General features: G+C 41.3%; 1 protein-coding gene across 1 annotated transcript in view; it reads left to right on the top strand.

Annotated features, from left to right (window-relative positions):
* Nucleotides 1-15,482, top strand: part of SEC14L1 (SEC14 like lipid binding 1) — a gene marked incomplete at its 5' end in the record, with an annotated part of 39,295 nt that extends 23,813 nt beyond the window's left edge. Inside the window, 12 exons of the mRNA XM_082008316.1 lie at nt 1,781-1,909; nt 2,165-2,399; nt 3,109-3,218; nt 3,973-4,162; nt 7,106-7,194; nt 8,111-8,181; nt 9,821-9,992; nt 10,314-10,448; nt 12,210-12,344; nt 12,799-13,050; nt 14,086-14,264; nt 14,826-15,482. Coding sequence (XP_081864442.1) covers nt 1,781-1,909; nt 2,165-2,399; nt 3,109-3,218; nt 3,973-4,162; nt 7,106-7,194; nt 8,111-8,181; nt 9,821-9,992; nt 10,314-10,448; nt 12,210-12,344; nt 12,799-13,050; nt 14,086-14,264; nt 14,826-14,931 — 1,803 coding nt within the window. The 3' untranslated portion in view covers nt 14,932-15,482. The remainder of the gene's footprint in view (nt 1-1,780; nt 1,910-2,164; nt 2,400-3,108; nt 3,219-3,972; nt 4,163-7,105; nt 7,195-8,110; nt 8,182-9,820; nt 9,993-10,313; nt 10,449-12,209; nt 12,345-12,798; nt 13,051-14,085; nt 14,265-14,825) is intronic.
* Between the last annotated feature and the right edge of the window lie 1,124 nt (nt 15,483-16,606).

Raw genomic sequence — 16,606 nt, 5'->3', positions numbered from 1 at the left:
TGACAGAACTGTTGAAGTAAAGTTCAGCGTAGCTTATTTGCCTTCTGCTCAGCTCAGCCAAATGTTCATCAAGTCAGCTATGTTTTAACCTAGTTCTTTCCATCGTTCTTGGTCTTCAGTGCAAACGTGTTCTGATGCAAAGGAGTCTGGTGGCATGCTCACTGCTATGCTCTGGTCATGTTTTTTTCTGAATGGCTTAGCTGATACTCACAGGCTCATACAGCACACGCGTATAGCAGTAAAACTTCAAATTGATACTAAAGGTGAAATCAAAGCTAGCAAATGTAATGGATCTATTTGTATTGTAGCATTCTTTTTATGTGCAGGTGATAACATTTTCTGTTGTGTAGAGAGCCATGGTTCAGACGTCACTGGATGTCAAACCCACTTGACGCTATTATCTGATTAATTTTTTTAATTATTATTTCTGCCATTATTTCCAAGGCACATATAAAAATACTTTTCCACCTGCAATTTTTCTGTGAAAGCTCTGTTTAAACAGGGGAAATTCTATACAGAAAAGTGCATGTCATAAATATCTACAAAACACAACACTTCTACTTGCCCTTGCTTTACTTGATCAAGAAATTATTAGGTAAATATAAACCCAGAATTTTAATTCAAGAATAAATTGTTTTTAAAAGTCCATTCTTATTAAAGTTATTTTATAATTGAATTTCTGAAGGGACAGGAAGATTCTTAAACGTTATTAATATGATTTGTACTTGTTTAGGCTGTACAAGCTATTCTTGTACCCCCATTCCCCAATGCAGAAGAAGCAAACGAAGGGAAATGTTTTTTTTCCTGTAGTTGTCTCATTAAAGTGTTGACACTGTTCCCAGTCGATATTAGCATGTTATGAGGGGGAGGGGAACCCTAAGGCATCAGGACAATTGCATGCTCAGAAGTCCAGCCTTCCGTGATGTTTGTACAACCACGAATTCAGAGCCCAGCCTGGAAATTCCTTAGACAAGCCTTTTTTTAGTTGAAGGGAGTTTAGAAAACAGCTTTCCTTCAGAGTAGTAACATCTCTGTTTCAGGATCATCTCTCAGCAAACTAAGCTATAAGCTAAGAAGAAGGTTGGGAGTGCTCTAAGATGGCTTATTCAGCTGCCAACTGAATGAGAAATTTACATTTCTTTCTGTAGCCTTATTATAGAAGAACAAAGTAAAATAGTTTTCAGTCTACAGAACACTAAGGTGCTTCATAGGTCAATGAGAGAACAATCTATTGCAGTGTCATAGAATCATAGAATCTTTGGGTTGGAACGGACCTTTAAAGGTCATCTAGTTCTTTACATACAACAGTGTGGCTGTTGCAAATGTGTAGACTGCAGCGCTTGGAAATGCTCAAGCTAGCTGGCCCCAGTCTATCAGTCTAACCTGCAGCAGCAGAAAGTTCACTGTAGAACATTTTACACTGTTCCACAGATACGCGACAGTCACAGCTGATACCTAGAATGAAGTAGTGTTAATTGTATAAATGTGCTAGTCCTTTGACTCTTGGCTGGTGCACTAGTATTTCTCCACTCTCCCCTTTCTTGTTAAGAAAGCAATGTGCCGTGCTAGCCATGGGACTATGGGAGGGCTTCTCAGCTTTCTGTTCTTTAGCGTTACCTTTTCTGAACCGTGTTTTGCAAATGAAGCAAAAGACTGCAAATTCCACTTGAATGTTTTTGACTATGTGAACCTGTAAAACAGGAAACAGTCACTTTAAATATTGTGAGGAAAAAAATACTAAATAGGTAGCTAAACTGTATGACCTCCTTTTAACTAACAGGTTCATCCTGACAATGAAGACTGGACCTGTTTTGAACAGTCAGCAAGTCTGGATATAAAGTCTTTTTTTGGTTTTGAAAGCACAGTGGAAAAGATTGCCATGAAGCAGTACACCAGCAATATTAAAAAGGTGAGCTTGCAGCCATGAAGGAGGTGCCTGGCTCTAAGTTACCAAAACACAATGTAGCTGCTGCTAAGTAACGGGCTACTGTGCTCAAGAAGCTGGGCTGTTTACTCTTCAGCCTGGGGCAGCATGTGTGCGTAGGTCTGTACTTTCAAGTGGAATCTTTAAGAGAGGTCTGGCCACTTAACGGGTTTCCAGACCGATCCTTTCTGTGTCTAAATGGGTGTTTTTAGTAGCTGAAGTAAATTTTCCTTTTTGAAGGGAAAAGAAATAATAGAATACTACCTGAAACAGCTGGAGGAAGAAGGAATAACTTTTGTTCCTCGTTGGACTCCTCCTGTTGCATGTAAATTGGAGAGCAGTACATCCCATACAAGACGACCGGTTTCACCTGCTATTAATATACCAGACTCTGCCACAAAGGAGGGCTTGAACAGTAAGGAGATCCTCAACACCTCAAGCAGCCCCTCAGAGCCCACAGCAGGAACGCCTGATGGTATGGTGGTCTCCCTTGTTTTAGTGGGATTCTTTGTACTGTAGAGACTCTCAACACTGTGCTGCTTCTCATGGGCAGCTGAAAATCTTCATTGACTCTATGTTTGGTAACATACAGTGTTAAAGTGCAGGCTTGCTAAGCAGTAACGTGGGATAGCTTGGATGGCTGTTATGAGATGAGCTTTTTTAGTAAATGAAGATCAGATATGAGTGGAAAAGCTCTTCACTTTGCTGTTCATTAGGTTGCAAATGGATGGCCTACTTCTTGCCCTGAAATTCAGGGATGGGTATAACTACAGGAATAACGAGGACAAAAGGGCCGAAGCTTCCTTGGACACAGTCTTCTGTTGTATCTTCCTTCCCCTGCTAATAAGGGAATTTGGGAAAATTCTTGTACTGGGAGATTTAGATCAAAGCTTCTCTTAAGTATTTCCAGAAGCAGCAAGCCCTATGGTGCTGTGGATTGACAAATCTGAATATATTGGCAAAGTGCTTTTATAAATGTCTGGGTTTACTCCTTTCTTAGTTGCAGAAGGAGAATTAATCTTCTTGGTTCGCCATTAAGATGACTGTATGTTGCTTTGATCATCTTTTCATTGATGCGAAAAAACTTTATTAAACAGCAGCTGCTCCTCCACCTCAGATATCATTTGTTACTGTGACTAGGTCGGTTCAGGACGACTCTAATCCCATGCACAATCTCCTTTTAGACAAGCTAGATGCAGACTACATCAAGCGGTATCTGGGTGACTTGACACCAATGCAGGAAAGCTGCCTCATTCGACTGAGACAGTGGCTCCAGGAGACGCACAAGGGCAAAGTAAGTTACTGTTGGTTTCTTGTGGCGCTATCTCAGAATGGGCGATATGCAAGGTGGACCACACCTCCTGTGGCTAACTGTTCCTGTTAAGTGGCCCTCCGTGATCAAAACCTAAATTAAGTCTATACTATGGCAATAGAAGTTGTTCATTGTGACTGTCCAGCTGACTTTGCCAGTGGCTGCCTCTCAGAATGTCAATAAACCAGCACAGGGGAATAACATCGGTTTTGTAAGTCATCCTGGTTCTACAGTAGCCTTATTTTTACATTTGTTTGTTTTGGCTCAAATCTATGTCCCTAAGTGCAGTACTGAAAGGGAAGCAATGTGGCCAGTTAAATCACTGATGGCAAGGCTGGGGGTTTTCCAGTGGCTTGTGAATTGCATCTATGTCTCAGCTTACTTTTACTTAGCAATGTAATACAGACTGTGTTTCCTCCCTAGGTTCCTTTAAATTGGACTGACTTAGTATGGTCAAACAAGTGTAAATGATGACACTAGAGCTCATGAAATTTTTATATCCCTCATATGAAGATAGCTGCAGTACCTGACAGGGCCCATGTTGTGTTGCAGACTGATTTGCTTGAGTAACTTCCCGTGTTACGTACCATCCTCTTGCATAGGTGCAGGGCTGCATGTTTTTCAGCTTCTGTTGTTGGGGGTTTTTTGTTCTTTTTCAAACCTTGAATACAAAATGAGGTTTGATTGGTTTTGTGGGTTTTGTTGTTTGTTGGGTTTTTTGGGTTTTTTTAAATAGATCCCAAAGGATGAGCACATTTTAAGATTCCTGCGTGCCCGGGACTTCAACATTGATAAAGCAAGAGAGATCCTTTGCCAGTCGCTGACATGGCGTAAGCAGCACCAGGTAGACTATATTCTAGACACCTGGAACCCTCCTCAAGTACTCCAAGATTATTACGCAGGTGGCTGGCATCACCATGACAAAGGTATGCTCTATAGGGTGGATATCTGACAGCCTTTTTATGTTCTGAATTAAAGGTGATAATTGCCCCTCTGTTAACTAGAAGTTCTCGGTGGTTATGTACTAAATGCATTTAAATGGATGTTGCCAGCTTCTTAGTTGGTGGAGGTAGACTCCTAGGTCCTAATCTTTCTGACTAATACCAACATACTTAACTCTCTAAAGAGCTCTGCTTTGTCAGTAGCTTAAAGTTATTAATTGCACTTCTGTAATGATCTGAGGTGCTTAGAGGGGTGTTAAGCAAATGCTGAGTATTCTCTTTCAGTGATTAAAATATGTTTGTAAATAAGCGTATCTTTCTAATCAACTTCTGATGTTGGAGAGGGCTGCTGATGGCATAAATGAATATTTATTTGGCATTGCAGTCAGCTTAACGATGAGAAATGGGATGTTGCAAAAACATCAAATAGAGCAGGTTTATTAATGAAGGGGAGAAGCTTTGGCTGAATTCCCTTTGTATGGTGAGCCGTGGCCAGGTCTTTAAAACATGGACAACTATGCCTGACGCTCTCCCCTATCCCTCCGCTTGCTTTATCGTGCACTGATCTTGTTGCTAATATATACACAGAAATTAATTTCTTGCTCGAGGCAAGCTGGGCTCTTTAGATAAGGAAATGATCTCTTACTGTGGGCTGTGTTCCGATTTAGTCTTTTCCCCACTAGGCACCATTGTTTTTGCTAGCTCTTCCTGTTACAAGAAGCGTACAAGTGAACTGTAACAGGACAGGATTCTGTCAGCAGTAGTGGCCAGGACACAGGGAGGACACAGCAGAAGTTTAATCACTGTAAAGCTGAAGAGCTTCAATGGCTCTCGCCTGCTGCTTTGGGTTTGACAGACCTCAGACTGAGAAAATGGAAAATGAGAATATGCTTGTAAAGATTGTAGGGAAAAAAACCTCTGAATTTCTGTCCGTTCCTTGTCCTTACTTTGCAAAGACTTCCTCTGTCAACAGCACGTAATGGGGTCCTGCCAGTGAGTAGAAAGGTACAGAATGCATCAAAGGGTTTCTTAATGTTTTTCTGAGAAGTTCTTCAGTCTTGTGGTGAACTTCATGCTCCCCTCCCTTCCCTTCCAGTTCCTTTGGTCTCTTTTGCAGCACGCTCACAAGTAAAGCATGGGATTGTCAATAATGGAAACAGAATTTCAAAACTGAGCAATTGTCTGTAATTTAAAACTTTGCAGTGGTAGGTTCTTTTTTTAAACCCTCTTTTCTAGTATTGCTCCATTCCTCCTACATGCACTAAATGTGCCAAATTTAAGCTAGCTGAATTCTGCATAGCTTTTAGTGCTAAAGCAAAGGCAGCAGTGATTATGAAGTGTGTGAATGAATGAGCTATTAGTGCAAAAGAAGAAAAGTTACTGGTTTGGCTTGCAATTAGCATAGTTTTCTATACCTCTGAGTGGCTTTTATTTTGACAGGAATGCTTCAGTCAAATGTTTGTTGTTTTTTTTTTTAAATCACAAAGCTCTGATGGAATATAAAATATACAGTGATAATACAGCACTGTCAGTTGAGACTTTCCTTCATGTGTCATTTGGGTGGACCAGGGTTAGTAAACTATTAGTTTGGTTTTGGATGCGTGTGCATCTGGGAGGGACACCTGCTATGAAGCTTAATAGCACTTTGTCTTGTGTTTCAGAAACTAAACAGTACATTCCAAGATAAGTGAGTGCTGATGTTAAAATAACATTTTCTTTTAGACCACCTGATAAAATACAGAATATTGTGAACTTTCATGGGGGTAGTGTCTTTGCTAAATAAATAACTTGCCTTGACTCTGCAGTTGTGGTGTGGGGTTTTGTTTTTTTTATAACATATCTTAACAGTTTCTTTCCTTGGGTCCCAAAGGACTTAATGATAATTTGATACCTCTCTTTGCAGTTGTTGGAGGGAAGTGAAGCTAAACAGACAACAGGACTTCAGGGAGATTTTTATGTAGGAAGCTTGGTGGGTTTTTTTATTTTGTGTCCTAGCATAGTCAGTTTTAGAAGGTTGTGATTATTTAGCTTGCATACTAGAATAGATGGAGCAAAGCTTAAAAAATGCATCACAGCTTTGGGAGGGTGGAAGCTGTTTCGGACAACTAGCTCCTATTACGAAGAGCCAGAAATGCAAGCTTTGATTCTCAGGTTCAGCTAGTGCAGTTGTTAAGCTTAATGCCTTTGTATCCTGGAGAGTATCAGGATGCCCTAGGGTGCAGCAATATGACCGTGAAAAGGCAAGGCTTTGAATGCAGAGGGTCCATCTGAAGCTGATCTCTGGAACAGAGTCTGTTCTCACCAGGTTTAACCTGCATAAGTGAGGCTCTGTGCCAGCTGCGCATAATATGTAATGACATAGCTGAAAGGTGAGATTTCAGCAAACACTGCAGAAAGTAAGTCTCTGGGTTAACACTGTGTTTCATTAATTCCCAGAACTCAGTGTAGCTACTTCTCCAAAAACGTTGCTGTAAGCTATCCAGAGCAGTACTGCGTCACGCGTGATAGAAGGCTTACAGCCTTCATTGTGACTCTTTAGTTACACTGATGGACCGAGGCTTTTCCTGTCTTAGCTGTCCTGGAAGCTAATTATAGTCCTGTCTCTTTAATTGTGTTTACCAAGATCTTGTGTGTACTGATGGACTTCTTGAAGTCCTTTGGACTTTCCTTGCAGATAGGGGAGCTATTTTTGCATCAAGATGTCTCCATTAAACTTTTGCAGTTCATTTACAGGCAATCCTTTGGTGTAGCTAGACAGGATAAAGTTTATATTGCCATCTGCTCCAGGTTCTCCCTCTTCCAGCTGTACAACAAAGTTTGAACTGACTATGTCTTCTTTCTATGTGGATTTTTAGCATATAACTAGCTCACTCCAATTGTCTATTGCTGTAAAAATAAGAGTTATGTTGATATATTCTCATTATTCAGATGGTCGCCCGCTGTATGTGCTGAGATTGGGACAGATGGATACCAAAGGCTTAGTGCGAGCTCTTGGGGAAGAGGCCTTGCTTCGATACGTAAGTATTTTTGGAGCCAACGAGTTGCTAACAATGTGATATTTTAATTTAGAAATTTCCTCCTCTGCCAGAACATTCATGGCTCTGGATATTTTGATGTACTCTCTGGCTGTCCGTTTTTGGTTTTGAATACATCTGAAGGCTCCTGGTAGCTGATCTTCTGCATTCTTTCCAACTGCAAACTGATGGCGGAAAGGCGTAGTTCTTGGCAGCTCCTATAGTTATTGGTTAGCATTTTCACAGATTCTTCTGCAGTTTGTGCAGCGCTTCAAACTTAAGTCTCTCCATTTGTACAGAAGAGAAAATGCCATGCTTATATTTTGTCAAGCCTGTACTCCACGGATAAGAATATTTTTAAAGAAAAAGTACTTGCCTGTAATTGTGCCTTCTCGAAAGGCATCACTCAGACTGAGTTATTGTGGATCTGCTCAGTTACCAAGCAGAAAGCTGGCAGAATTCCATAGTAACCACTAGAAGCAGGGGCTGGATTTTATTTTTTTCTCTTCCAGTGGCATTTCCAGGCACATACTAAATTTTGTTTGTTTGTTCTAGTTCTGTTTCAAGGTTACTTTCTATGACTTAAAAAGGGGCTTTAATTTCTGAGTAAATAGGAAATCAATGCTTAAAGGGGCAGAAGTGTAGGGAGTCTTCTTGTCTGTATCACTCCTGGGTCTCAGTTTTCAGGAGGATCTTGTTTACATTTTACTGCTTTTATGGAAAGGTATATTTATTTTTCAACAGGATCAACTAATGGGGTGAATGTAGTGATTGCTAGTTCATTCTTTGGAAGAAAAAAAGCTTATGTTGGTTTGAGCTTGGAGTTTTAATTAGTCTTCGGATATAAAAACTTTTTTTTCTTTATCCCATCTACTGGGCTTAAGACTGTCTTCTCTAAGCAACCTGTTTTCTTGTACAGGTTCTTTCAATAAATGAAGAAGGTCTGAGGCGATGTGAGGAGAACACAAAAGTATTTGGCAGGCCAATAAGGTAAAATACAAGAAGTGGATCTGCTCTTCGGTAATTATCTGGTTTCATGGTGTGCCTGGGGGGAACACCAGGCAATGTGATGCTGCTGAGCAAAGTTTCTTAAATGGAACAAGCAAAGGGTAGGCTGTGTGTCTCACACGCAGATACAAGCACAGTTACAATTAACTGGGAGCCTCCCCAGTTACTGCTGGAGTCAATTTGCACGGTCAAGCCTGAGGGAGACGCACCACCTGCCCCAGCAGTCTCGGTGTCATGCTCATAATGGTTCTACATGGGGAGTGTTACGCTTCTACTCTCTTCTACTGCTGGATGTCTGCAAAGCGATGCAGCCTAACTCCTATTTCTGTTTCTTGGGGATTTTATAGACGGACATTGGTACAGGCTGCCAAAAAAAAAAAACCAGGCCATGATAATATCATGGATAACCTTTCCAGTAGTTTCAGGTATTGTTTTCATGTCACTTGTTCACGCATAGTCCGTATCAAGGCTCATTACACTCAGTTCTTGTTTGCATTCTCCATTTATTATATGTGGTTACTCAACTCTTGATCCAAGGTAAGGTCATGAGGCTTCTGTGAAACCTGGGGTGTAGTTTTCCAAGTACTGGCATGACTTCATGTGAAGTTTGGTCAAAAATGGCTTGCTACCCCATCTTTAAGTCATTGTAGGGGTCACTTATGAAAGCGTTCACTGCAAAATGGAATGAATGCAGGACTGGCCCTGAAAAAAAAACATCATTGATTGGACTCTTTCCGATTTCTGACTCCTCCTCTTAATCTGTAAAGGTTCAGGGATGCATCGTGTGTCTGCCTATGTTTTCCCTGTTAAAGAACTTGCTGTCCTAGCTCTCAGTGGGAGGTCAAATCCAAGAGATGGATTTCATGTGTGTAACCATGAAATTGTGCTGCCTCCTGGCTCTTCATTTGTAGAAGTAATCCAAAAGGACTACATATTAAAGTGAAACAAAGAAGTGTCTGCTGTTTCACAGAAGCCTAATGCATAGCATCATGGATGCTAGCTGGTCCAGCACAGCTGTAAATCTTGAATTCATGCCCAGGGCGAGACCTGAACTTGGAAAGTAACTAAAGCATATGCTGGAGCTCAGTATTTAGAATTAAGAACATACTTCTTCCTATAGAAAAAGCTTCCCTCGCTGAGATCTGACAACAGAATTAGCTTTGACATGTAATGGCACTCTTACTGTCCTGTGTTAGTAGGAAATCTGCACCATGAATGTTAAATTGCTTAATAGCAGTGTGGCTGCTTAATTGATTTCCCAGTAGAAGCAATGAATTAACATTTGGGCTGGCTGTTGAAAGGATCTTTTTTGGCTTCATACTAACCTGTACCTGGAGTCTGAAATGTCCGTGGGGGAATATGAATGATGTGCAAAGTGATTTTTGCAAATATTCTGTAACCATGCTTGGCCTCTTCCATTCTAATGATCCTTAGAACATTTCTGTTCTAAGTATCTTAAACTCCAGGGTCTACAGGTAGCGCAAAGCAAGGAGGCAAAATAGAAGAAACCAAAACATGCAGTAGGGTCCACACATTTCAGTACATTGGACACTTGCATAAGAAAGGAGAATTTTGATGCCATTGAGATTTTTATTTTTCTTTTTGTCTTTCTCAAATTTAGCTCTTGGACCTGTCTAGTAGACCTAGAAGGCTTGAACATGCGGCATTTATGGAGACCTGGTGTCAAAGCATTGCTAAGAATCATTGAGGTGGTTGAAGCTAATTACCCTGAGACTTTGGGTCGTCTTCTAATCCTTAGAGCACCTCGAGTATTCCCAGTTCTTTGGACACTGGTATGTTTGCAATTCAAGGCATTCCTCAGCTCTCTCAGTACACTGCTACATGCTTGTAGTTTGTAAAAGCACTTTAGAACTTAGGCTTTATAAGCACAAAATGTTGTCATTTGGAAACATCTCTTTTCTAGGATTCCTGGAAAGGATTTAAAAACACTACCTAAGAACTTGCTTACATAGTTGATTAATTTAGCTGCTTCTTTGTAGTGTGAGCTTTGCATAGCAAGGATGGTAACACTTAATGCGATCAAACTGATTCCTTCAAAATTCACTGAAGAAAAATGTGGGAGCCTAATCTAGTCTGTTTTTCTTTATTTGTAGGTTAGTCCATTCATTGATGACAACACTAGAAAGAAATTCCTTATTTATGCTGGAAATGACTACCAGGGTCCTGGGGGATTGCTGGATTACATCGATAAAGAAATTATCCCTGATTTTCTTGGTGGAGAGTGCATGGTATGAATATGAACTAGTGCATATAGCAACTTATTTGTGGGCTTTTTAGTCCCCTGCTCCTCTAAACAAAGAAGCCTAAAAGCACGGAATGATTCCTAATGTAGTTTGGAGGCGGGAGCTGTGATGTAGGATTCCAGGCTTAGTGTTTTCTTCTGGATCCACTTTAAAAAGAGAAGTACAATACTTCTATACAATGAATATCAAATAACTTATCAAAGTAGCCAGGCACAGTTAAAAGTCATGGTTTCTGTTACCTGTCAAGTTCAAGCAGGCATGGTTGCACAGCACTGAGCAAGAGCTGTCACCATCAGCTGATCAGAAGAGTCTCTGTCACCTAAAAACTAACTGATACCATGGGGAACCCAAGGAAATATGTGGCCCATCTGCTAGCAGGGCTGAACAAACAGCTAGGTCTCCTAGCATGATATGCATGTTGACCACAACAAACTAAAAAGATTGTTTTACTGCAGGATACTGCAATTTCTCAGTCCCTTGTAGTGTACCTTAATAGCTTCTTTCTGTCTAGACTACGGGTGTCAATCAAATCTGTCATTCTGACATCTCAATGATACTGTAAGATTTGTTTTCTCCATAACGTTTTTGACGACACAGGCTCACTGGTATGACTGAAGTGTAGGAATGCAACTCAGGCATTTTCTGGAGCCTCCATCACAGTAACACTTGGATGATTTTTTTTTTTCTGAACTCACCTGTGTTAAAATATAATGGCTTGCCCTGGTATGCTTTCTAGGTTAATTTCTGTACCATTCTTGAAAATTCATCTAGGTCTGTTCAAATACAGTCTCAAATTATAATGCAGTACTGTTAGACATGTTGGAGGTAGAGCGTATGTTTCTCTCTAGTGGGCTGCTTTTTGCAGCAGTAGCTTTCAGTGGAGAGAATTTCTGCTATCTAATTTGGAGCTTGAGAAGCTGGCAAAATCCACTGCTGAAGTAAGCAAAAGTCAGTGTTATCAGAAAGGAAATTGCTGCAATACTTCCTGCCGGTCAGAGACAGTAATAGAGTCACTTTCCCTTCTTCTTTACTTCTGGATATTTGAACAAAAAAGACTTCTCAAAGATCCTTTCAGTTCTCTGTTTGTTCAGTTATCAAACACATCTACTGCCCCAAACACTTTCATGGAACATACTCCTGATCAGATAGTTTTCTAACGTCATTACTAGAGACTTCTTAAATAAGGTGATTGCTTAGGGAAGTTGTGTAATCAGTTCCAGTGCTGAGCTGTCAAGACAGTTGTAACTTGAAAACTGTTACCTTCCTGACTGCAAAATCCGTTTACCTGTTTGAAAACTTACTGTTTCTCCCCACCATCCTTCATCCTTAAATTTAGCTACCCCAGATCTTTCAGGTCTCTGTAGGCTATATTTTTTAGACTGAGTTGCCATTGCCACTTTCCTCAGGATTCCTCAGTGGCTCACATCTTTCTTCAGTATAGGGCAGTATGAGGGATAACCATAGCATTTGCAGAGTCATTTTCTGTGGTGGTGGCTGTTGTGTATGTACAAGATCTGTTCCTTTGGTGCCTAGTTCTGAAAACTCACCTAAACTGAATCATTGTAAAATAAATTTATGTAAGTATGATGTACAAGCTATAAAATTACTTTCAAACTCTGCTCATACCTCATTCTTCAGAGTACTTGCTGATTGTGAGGGTTTTGTTTCTGAAGCTAGCAGGCAGAGAGCATGAGACGGTGTGGATGTGCAGAAGGGATACTTTTTAATGACTGTTTATGCTTTTAGTGTGAAGTACCAGAGGGTGGGCTGGTTCCCAAGTCCCTCTACCGGACAGCAGAAGAGTTGGAAAACGAAGACATAAAGCTTTGGACTGAAACAATCTACCAGTCTGCAAGTGTCTTCAAAGGAGCGCCACATGAGGTAAGGTTGCAGCCTACCCTTCTTTTCTTTAATCTTAACCCTCTGCTCTGGACTCTTTCTCTTGAACTGAAAATGGTTTAGAACTTGATTATTTAGTTGCCAGCTTGTTCTTCTGTATTTCTCATGCATAATGATGCTTTAGTAGCTGAAGTTTGTGACTATTTCTGCTATCATCTTGTCGTCATTAGAGAATATCACTGGTTTTCACTCTATTCGAAGCAGTATCCTTCTAAGCAAAGACAAACGATATTCTCACAAGCTTCTTAAGAGCTTCTGAAAGTCGTGTGCTAAAATAAGGACACTCCATGAGGAGAGAATTTGTATCTACACTGCCTTTTTAGAAGTCTAAATTAAGCCCAGCAGCAAAACCTGTGGGGTTTGTTGTCTTTTCTGGTAAGAGTTTCTGTCTTTACTGAGCAAATGGCTATTATTTAATATGACTTTTCTGTCTCAGGTTCTCATTCAGATTGTGGATGCCTCATCTGTGATCACATGGGATTTTGATGTGTGCAAGGGCGACATAGTTTTTAACATCTTTCATTCCAAAAGAGCCCCACAGCCTCCTAAAAAGGACTCCCTGGGAGCTCACAGTATTACATCTCCTGGTGGGAACAACGTCCAGTTGATAGACAAAGTTTGGCAACTGGGGCGTGATTACAGTATGGTGGAGTCGCCTCTTATCTGCAAAGAAGGGGAGAGCGTGCAGGTAAGACCACTGAATCCTCCTGTGGGAGCAGATGGAAGCTAGGTCCAAAACTAGATGTTCTAATTCACAATCATTATGGATGACTGAGTGGTGATTCAGCTCTGGACTGTCTGCTTGCTTTTGGCCGACATTTCATTTATGTTCCTAGCTGCTTGCTGCAGGGAAAGGAGATAGTATTTACATGGGATCTACTCCGACGGGGGGTTGCATCAGGCTAAGAGTGATTGAGACTGATCAGCAAGGAATATAGGGAAGCCACCTAGAATGTAGTGCACGTCCAGAAAGTAGCAAGGCATCCTTTGTGCTGTAATTTTGACCATTATTTTCTGAAGCAAACAGGCTGTGTTTGAAGAATAATGTAGTGTCTTACCTCAGCAATGACAGAAAGTCTGGAAATTAAGACTGAGCTTCTGTGTGTTTGTCCCTCTAACAGGCACCTTAAGGAGCTCCCTATGGCCGAGATTCCTGAAGGTTTCTTTATGGCATTTGCAACCTTTAATTTCCGAGTTTGATATTACATGCAGCCTGTTTACAATCACAGTCTGCCACTGCTATTCCTTTTGACTTGAAATAAGAGGCGAACAGCCTTTGAAAAAGGAGCTCCTTATGTCATCTAATTGGAAGTGTTAAACTGGAAATATGGGCAGTGACCTCTTGAACTGCACTTTCTCTTTCTGTGAGGCAGGAGCCTTGACTACTCTTCTCAGTCTCAAAGGACAGCCATTAATGAAACTAAATGGGAAAAATGGATATCGTTTTAAACAAGAACTTTGTCCTTTCGGTGTATTTAAATCCTGACCCCTTGACACTGTCAAAAAGCAGAAGGAACCGCCGGTGTTCTGTCATAACTTTTATAAGCATGCTGTGTGGAGAGAGGTGACCAGCACTGCCAGTTGGCTCAGGAGCTGAAATATTGGCATTGAGGAAAAAATTCTGGGCATGTAGGCAGTTTTTCTAAGCTTGGAAAAGAAATTTCAAGCCTACAAATCTTTGTTAACAAAGTTAATTTTTGATTTTTGCTGTGGCGGCTTCCAGGGATCGCATGTGACCAGGTGGCCTGGCTTCTACATTCTCCAGTGGAAATTTCATAGCATGCCTGCCTGTGCTACAACCAACCTGCCTCGTGTGGATGATGTACTAGCATCTCTGCAGGTCTCCTCTCACAAATGTAAAGTGATGTACTATACGGAAGTAATAGGATCTGAAGACTTCAGGTATGTCTGGCCCAGGGTTCATGAAGGTCAGCCAATGCCAAACCTTTCTGATACTTAGATGATCAAGCCAGTGTCAAGTTTACTTAAATACAACTAAATTGTAAGGACTTGTGTTTACTTAGGCCTCAAAAAACCCACAAACAAAAAAATTCAACCAGTACTAACACTGGGGGCAACTAATATATAAAAGGCTTTAATTAGTTATCTCATTGTAATCATCATTGGTCACTTTGCTCCGCTTTGAAAGTGTTGTGTGAGTAGTTGGGCTTGGCAGGTTTTCCTGTAGAAATGGGTGCAACTCAAAATGGAATTGAGTCAGTTCAGTTGCCTGCCAGTTGATATACTTGACTGAAGCTAGTTCTCAGTCTCTTTGCAAAAAACAGACACTGTTCAAAGGTGTTTGATGTCCCCTTTATCTTATGTAGTGAGGCAGAAAAGCTTTTGAGTATCTGCACCAAAACTGTTACTTGCTTTTTATTCACTGTGCAAACAAATACATATAGCAGAAATCAATACCTTTGTATGTTTTGAAGCTTAAAACTACTTCTTTTTTTATTGCAGGGGATCTATGACCAGCCTTGAATCAAGCCACAGTGGATTCTCCCAGCTCAGTGCTGCCACCACCTCTTCTAACCAGTCCCATTCCAGCTCCATGATTTCCAGGTAGTGCCACCACAGATGAAAAGCAAATGGATGAGATGGCTGGACCCTCGCCGGTGGCAGCTGACTGCAATACAGCATATTCAACTGGCAATTGCGCAAAAAAAAAAACACCCACCCCACAAAAGCCTTTTATAGATAGTAAAGTAGCTGTTTGAATTTTAAACTTAGTGGTTTTGGTCCTTCTCAGATCCAACAGCTTGTCTCTTAACTTTAACCCTCTTTCCTAACTCAGCCATAAATATTTTTGCAAATGTGCTTGCACAAATCCTAACTCTGAACACAAGGGCTCTCACTGAAACGAAAAATTACCAGTGCATCAGTTAAGAATATTTTTTTTTTAACCGTGTAAATACTAAAAAGCAAAAAAAGAGGAAAAAAAACTACTACCAAAAATGCTCCGTAGTGCACTAGAGATCAACTGCAAGTCTCCTGTCAGGACATTCCTTGCCATCTTAAGAAATCCCCTGTGATCTTCCAGAGCTGCAAACTGTTCTCCCATTGCCATTAAGTGATGTCCGAGACAAAGAAAAGCAGTTGCTGGATACTTGACTTTGTGAGTCCATTTTTTTCAAAGCATGCCCACAGAGCTGTGGCCAGGCTGTAAACACTAATACCTTTTTTATGAGCACATTTTTGGGGAATTTGAGCTCTGGGTCTTGATGGGTTAAAGCAATTCATTCTTTCCTTGGATTTGTGCTTGAAGCACTGCGGAGAGAGAGGCAGAGAGCAGGCTCTCCCTCACTGTGTCACGCCGGGCTGATCCAGAATTCGTCTGAGGATTTGTTCCCAGCTCTGTGCTGGAGCTTTACTCCACTTAGTACACTGCACATGAATTGATTTTACTGAGACTCTGTTCTTATCAGGAATTTATGCAGAGCTTAAGCTTGCTTCTTAAATCAGTCTGGAGGAGGTATGGCATACATCCTTCCTGTGCACCTTTCAATCCTCTTGCCTCCTATCCTTCCCTGTGCATGTGAGAAACAGAGCGCTTTAGTTCTGAGCAGCGGAAGCTTTAATGCAGGCAGGGAGCCCCGGGATCCTCACTCTGAGTGATGCAGTAGAAGATGCTCTAAGCAGTGCCCGCTTAACCATTTTCACTATCGCTACTGCCAGTGGTGAACTGCAGTTTTGGATTTTGTCCCTATTCTCCCCAGGCCCAAGCAATCCTACTTGAACCAGTTTTGTTCAGGTCTGTTCAGGTATTCTTCCACTTTGAGCCCTCTCTCCCATGTACAGCAAAAGGCACAAAAGACTGAAGTGCTGAGCAAAGGGCTGTTGGCAGACAGCTACACACCATACCTAGCAGTGGAGCAGAGAAGATTTCAGTCTGAAATGCAGCAGGATTTGCATAGTTAGACCCTGCTTGGTCTTCCTCACCCTCTTAGAGCTAAACTACCCATCCAGGCACAAGGAGCTGCTGTGCTGGCTGCAGTCCCTGCTAGAAAGCTGGATAGGCTCTGTTCAGTCTTGGGGAGGCAGCACTCTTGTGGGTAAGTGGTAGAGGAGCTTGCGGAGGTATTGCACTTTCAAAGTAGAACTCACTGAAGAGACTTGGATGCCCTGCCTGAGGAAAGCTGGTTCTGAACTCGGTATAAATCTTTTATGATTGCAAAGCTTCTGAGAGGCAGGTTACTAACATCTAACTAAGAGCACCTCTCCTGCAGACCAATTCTGGCTGT

The sequence above is a fragment of the Phaethon aethereus genome (genome assembly GCF_964289735.1).
Source record: "Phaethon aethereus genome assembly, chromosome: 18".
In the NCBI taxonomy this organism is placed as follows: domain Eukaryota; kingdom Metazoa; phylum Chordata; class Aves; order Phaethontiformes; family Phaethontidae; genus Phaethon; species Phaethon aethereus.
The sequence above is the reverse complement of the archived record's forward strand: the minus strand, read 5'-3'. Positions and strand labels throughout refer to the sequence as shown.